Source organism: Chlamydotis macqueenii, chromosome 1 (assembly GCF_036417535.1).
Source record: "Chlamydotis macqueenii isolate bChlMac1 chromosome 1, bChlMac1.mat, whole genome shotgun sequence".
NCBI lineage: Eukaryota > Metazoa > Chordata > Aves > Otidiformes > Otididae > Chlamydotis > Chlamydotis macqueenii.
This window is the reverse complement of record NC_141556.1, coordinates 92,527,815-92,532,859: the sequence shown is the minus strand read 5'-3', so window position 1 is coordinate 92,532,859 and position 5,045 is coordinate 92,527,815. Positions and strand designations below refer to the sequence as shown.

Sequence of the window (5,045 nt, the reverse complement as noted above, 5' to 3'; positions counted from 1 at the left end):
CTCTGGATTATGCAAAGAGGTAAATGAGTGTGAGGCTTGGATCTCGGGATTGTAGTAGTTTCTGTACTTCATGTAGCAATAACTGCTCAAGCTCAAATATTCTCTCTCTCCCTTTTTTTTTTGGTAGCCATTAGTGAAGCACTTTAAAATTCTTACAGTGAAAATGAGAGTTGCTCAAATTTAGCTTCAGTCCTGTACAATCATCCTGGGAAAGTTGCTGCTCATTAGTACGCAAAAAAAAAATTTCTTCTGATTTATTTTAATTCTGTAAGAAATGAGACTGAAATACTAGGATACAATGTATTTGAAATGAAGTGGCCTCATTTTATACAAAATGAATTAATTTCCTATTGCATATATGTTAGATTTGGTTTTATAAAAAAAAATTGATACTTGCACGAGTGATAACAGCATCTACAGTTGCACTGGAGAGATGATGGAAGACAGAGCTGACAAGGATCAGGTAGGATCTGCCCTGCATGTCATGTTTCTGCGCAGTTACACCAGCTGCATTGCAGATGTTTGCTTCTTTCTCCTGAACACTTTGGTACTGGTGAGTCCCTGCTGCACGTCACATTGCTGACTGAGGCATACTGGGAGTTTCTTTCATCTCTGCTCAGGTGCCGAGTTAGAGATAGGCCCAGACGGCTCCGCAGATGGAAGATGGCTTGGCTTCTACTGGTTTCTCATTGTCCTAGGAAACAAGACACCAATAAGTAAGTGTGAGAATGACGTGATTTTGGGAATGCGATTTTGGGCTCTAGGAATGTCAGAATTCCTCCCCTTTATGTGGTAGGGAAACAAAAGACCATAAGGCTTTATGTTTGTAATATCACATGAGCATGATCAGAGGTGGCCATATTCCAGCCAGCACCAAACATAGAGCCCGGCAAAGCATGGAGCTCAAGGGACTTGAATGCAGTAGTTAGTTGTAGCTGTTCGTACTGTAATTCTGGGCAGCAATTGCACCTTGTGACAGAAAAGGGACAGAGTAATCAGCCAACCTGCCAGACTGCTGCTAGAACTGAGCAGTCACAACAGCAAACCTGTTCTGCTCTCATGCAATGCTTCCTGCATTTCTACATTTGCCCTGCCTTCTGTCCTTGAGTAGGACAAAATGGACTAGAAGTGCAGCTCCAAGCTCAGAAACATATTTTTCTGCCTCTTTAATCTCCATAGGCTGGCAAAATTTGTTCAGATCATTCAGCTGAGTGGAAAAAACTAACCATTGCCTTTGTATTTTTGCTTCTGAAAGAAGTATGGCAGCAGGAAGAAGGTCCCTAACACTCCTGTATGGACTCCCTCCCACTCTGCCCCAGCTGTGGGGTTATAGACCTTGGCCACAGCTCCAGGAACGTGTGCTGAAGTGGCGTGTTTGTGACAGACTGAGGTGACCATGCAGGACATGAAATAGCACCAGAAGCTCTTCAAAACTTCCCCAGGACTGGCAAAAGGGGTTTGTTTGTACCAAGTCCCATACATACCTGTTATGACAGAAGATGTAGAGACGAAGAACAGCAAGCAGGAAGAGGAGGCCCAGGAGACTAGCAAGGCTGATGACACAGTGAAGAAACCACATACTGTTCTCTAAAGAGACAGAGCTGCTATTTTAGGTACATCTCTCAGACCATTTGTTTACCCTGTGGCTCTGTCAGGACAGCATCTTCTAGACAACGGTCTCTTTGTGCTGTGCTTTGGAGGATGACCTAAGGTAGGTGGAATACAGCTCCTGGCACAGAACTGGGAACAAACAATGCCCCCCTCTGCCCTAGATGACAAGCTGTGTCCTTTGTTGTAAGGGCACTAATTAGATCTCCTCCTCCCCACCACTTCCCACAGTCCAGCTGCAGGCCCTGCATCTGTATCCCCCCAAATTTTAGCTCTGATTCTCTTCCAACCAAGTACTTCAGTGAAGTACATACGGTTGCACGCAACTTCCCTGCAACGTCTTGAACTTCACCACCTAAAGCCTTCACTTACCAGATGGTCTTTGGAAGCTGTAAGTTGGCTTTCAGTCTTCCTGTCAATCCTGTACCTATAACCCAACCTTCCCGTAACCTAACAATTATCAAGACGTAATGGTACCACTGTATTACAATACAGACATCATACCATTGACATCTTTGTGTGTCATGAACTTCTGAATAATCCTGCCTTTCCATTTAGACCTATCTGTGAAAGGGAAGACCACTCCATCCATCTCCTTTCCTAGAATTACACAAAGGACCCTGCAGTTCTGACAACACTTTCGTTTATCCTTCCCTCTCCTGACAAATATCTCACTGGAAACTACAGCTCAGCTGCACCATTCCTGCTGCGGTCCTGCCAGTGCCACTGATGTTTATCTTGGTGCATGAAGAGAGGGCTAACTGGGGTTTTGAATGCCAAATGCACAAAGGGAAGCTTACCTGAGGGACGGCAGGCTATGGACTTGCTCTGGTTCCCAGCTGGGTGGGACACAATGCAGGTTGTATTGGTTGTATCGGTGTTATGTGCTATGAACTTGCTGAGAACGGTCACTGTCCCCTTGTCATGGCCTTCTTCCTTGGGGGTGGAGTTGCTCTCTGGGACCCATGAGATCTGAGCAGCCGGCTTCCCTGCCGCTGCCTCGCACACGGGGTTCCCGTGATCATCGCAGTACAGAGTCAGCCTGGGGGGAACTGCAAAGCATCAGGAAGGGGAGATACAGGACATTAGTTTGCCACAGTTGGGATAGGATATTCTTGTTCTCTCCCCAAAATGAACACAGTGAAAAGAGGAGAATAAGGTTGGAGGTGCCATCCCATTACAGTGACATGAGCCAAAGCACAAAAGACAGAGACTGTGCCTCTCTTTTCCTTTTGGACAACTCTCCCCCATTGAGGTGAGTTGCCACAGCCACATACCATTGGAGGAGGTATCCCTGGACACTGCGGTAGGGAATTATCCCAAACACAGGGCTGAATTAGACTTTTGTCCTAAGCAGCCATTGTAACTGTGGTTTAAAATGTATCTGAATGTCAGCATAAGAGGAAATGAGTTTGTTCCTACTGTCTGGATAAGAGCATCCTGTGTTTGATATCTCAGCACTCGGGAGTGTTACTCTCACGTGCGTTAGTTCTCTTAAATTATTGTATTAATGATTGATTCTACAAGACAACCAGATGCATATTCAGAATCCTCTGTTAGAATATTGGATTAGTATATCCCCCAGTGCTCGAGGAGAGGAGCTTTGTATGTCCAGGCCCAGACAGGGTCCTTTGGAGATCTGTAAAATGAGGAAGGATCCCTTACCCAGCACAGTCAGGTGGTATGTCTTCTGTGAATTCCCTTCTGTTGCTACTACTTCACAGGTGTAGTTTCCCTCATGGGCTCTTCCCACTTGCTGTATCTCAAGGGCAGGATCCCAGTCTGGTCTGAATCTCCAGTTTGTGCTGCCACTGCAGTTTGTGCTGTCTGTCTTGTTCTGATCAGCCCTGTATCCCAAGGTGCAGGGGCCTCCAGCTGTGGGGCTTATTTTCCACGTTACCATGGTTATATTTGATTTGGGAGGGCAGGTGAGCACACAGCTGTTACCTATCGTTGCTGACACTCTGTTTCCTGAAGGAGAGAAAGAAGCAGAAGGACATGTGAGGATGTGCACAGGGATGTCGCTCATAGCCTTGGAGTTCTGGTCTGTGCTTCACAGAGAAATGACTGCACTGTCACGTGCTGGCACAAGGCCCTTCTGTGCCAGCCTCTCTTCTTGGGCAGGAACAGATCTCCAAATTCATGGCTGTGTTTGTATACACTGGTCCTTGTTTTCACTCCCTCCCTCTGTATGGTCCTTTCCCTAGGACAGTGGATAAAAAATATGACTGGGAAGCAGAGTCTGAATGAGCTGCAGAGCCCATCTGTATGGGGAGATCTCTCAGGTTGCTTTTCCCTCAGCATCACTGCCCAGTACAGCAGAAAAATGAATGTTTGAAGACATTCACCCCGCTTTTGTGCTGGATGTTAACAGCCCTCCTAATCAAGTCAAGCACAGGTCGTAACTTCTGCTCAGCCATGCCAAAGCTCATATGAACCAATTTCCCTGATTATAGTGGTGACAGATTAAATAGTAGAGGAGTATGACATTTAACTGGAAAGACAAGAGATTCCTGCTTGTTGTTAGATGTAGAGATCCCTGATAGACTAAAGATCTGCCTCACCTGTCCTAAGAAGAACAAACAAGAAAAACAAACAAGAATTTGCATAATTAATGTAGGTTAGGGAGGAGAAGGGTTATTGCTGCATTTTCACATCACATATTTTTGGCATTAGCTTTTCTAAGTATATAATTGAGTTTGGAAAGGGGAAAGAACCTTCCCATTAAGTGTTATTAAAACTTCCATCTGAATCTAGTGTTGTAAAATCCCAATATACTTCATTTGTCAGGACAAGTCAGTGATACCTGAGAGTAAAGCTTGATAGGGTGCTCAGACTGATCAGAAAACTTCCCATCAAATACGTTTTTAATAAATCTGTTAATTATAACGAAAAAGATCATCCTGCAAGAAAAAAACATTACCAGTTTTCATTAAATCATTGAAAAGCCCAAGTTCAACATCTTAGTGGTTGACAACTGTAAAGATCTAGTTGCAGCTAGAAATACTTTGATTTGCAGGTTATTGGTTTTCCATCAAGGAGTCCCTTTAGCAACTTGTAAGGATCCCTTCCCCTAGATTTTTTTCCTTTCCCAAAGAAGGATTGAGTAAACACCATGCTGATATGGTGCCTTTTCCTCCTATGCCTTTAACAGAGAGTTGGTACCACAGTACCATTAGAAGTACCTGTAGCTCCTGTGAGCGCAGCAATGGTGAGCACGACAGCGGTGTATATGGTCTTCCTGACAACTTTCAAAGTAGCTCTTGCATTTATGGGTGATGTGGATTTCTTGCACCACCCAGCTTGCTGTGAGCTCCCCATCATCTGCTGCCAGTGATCCTCAACAGCCAAAGTCACTGCTTTTCCTGTACCCCTGAGGGCCCTGCAGTGTAGCTACGAAGAGGTGGTGGTGGTTCTTCCTAGCACAAAGTTTCCTC

General features: G+C 45.0%; 1 protein-coding gene across 1 annotated transcript; it reads right to left on the bottom strand.

The window, feature by feature from the left end:
* Nucleotides 1–628: 628 nt before the first annotated feature.
* Nucleotides 629–4,932, bottom strand: LOC104486118 (cell surface glycoprotein CD200 receptor 1-B-like). The gene is made up of 5 exons (XM_086750603.1): nucleotides 4,794–4,932; nucleotides 3,274–3,579; nucleotides 2,409–2,660; nucleotides 1,469–1,587; nucleotides 629–694 (listed from the first exon to the last, which is right to left on the bottom strand). The coding sequence occupies exons 1-5, from the start codon at nucleotides 4,930–4,932 to the stop codon at nucleotides 629–631; spliced, it is 882 nt and encodes a 293-aa protein (XP_086606729.1).
* Between the last annotated feature and the right edge of the window lie 113 nt (nucleotides 4,933–5,045).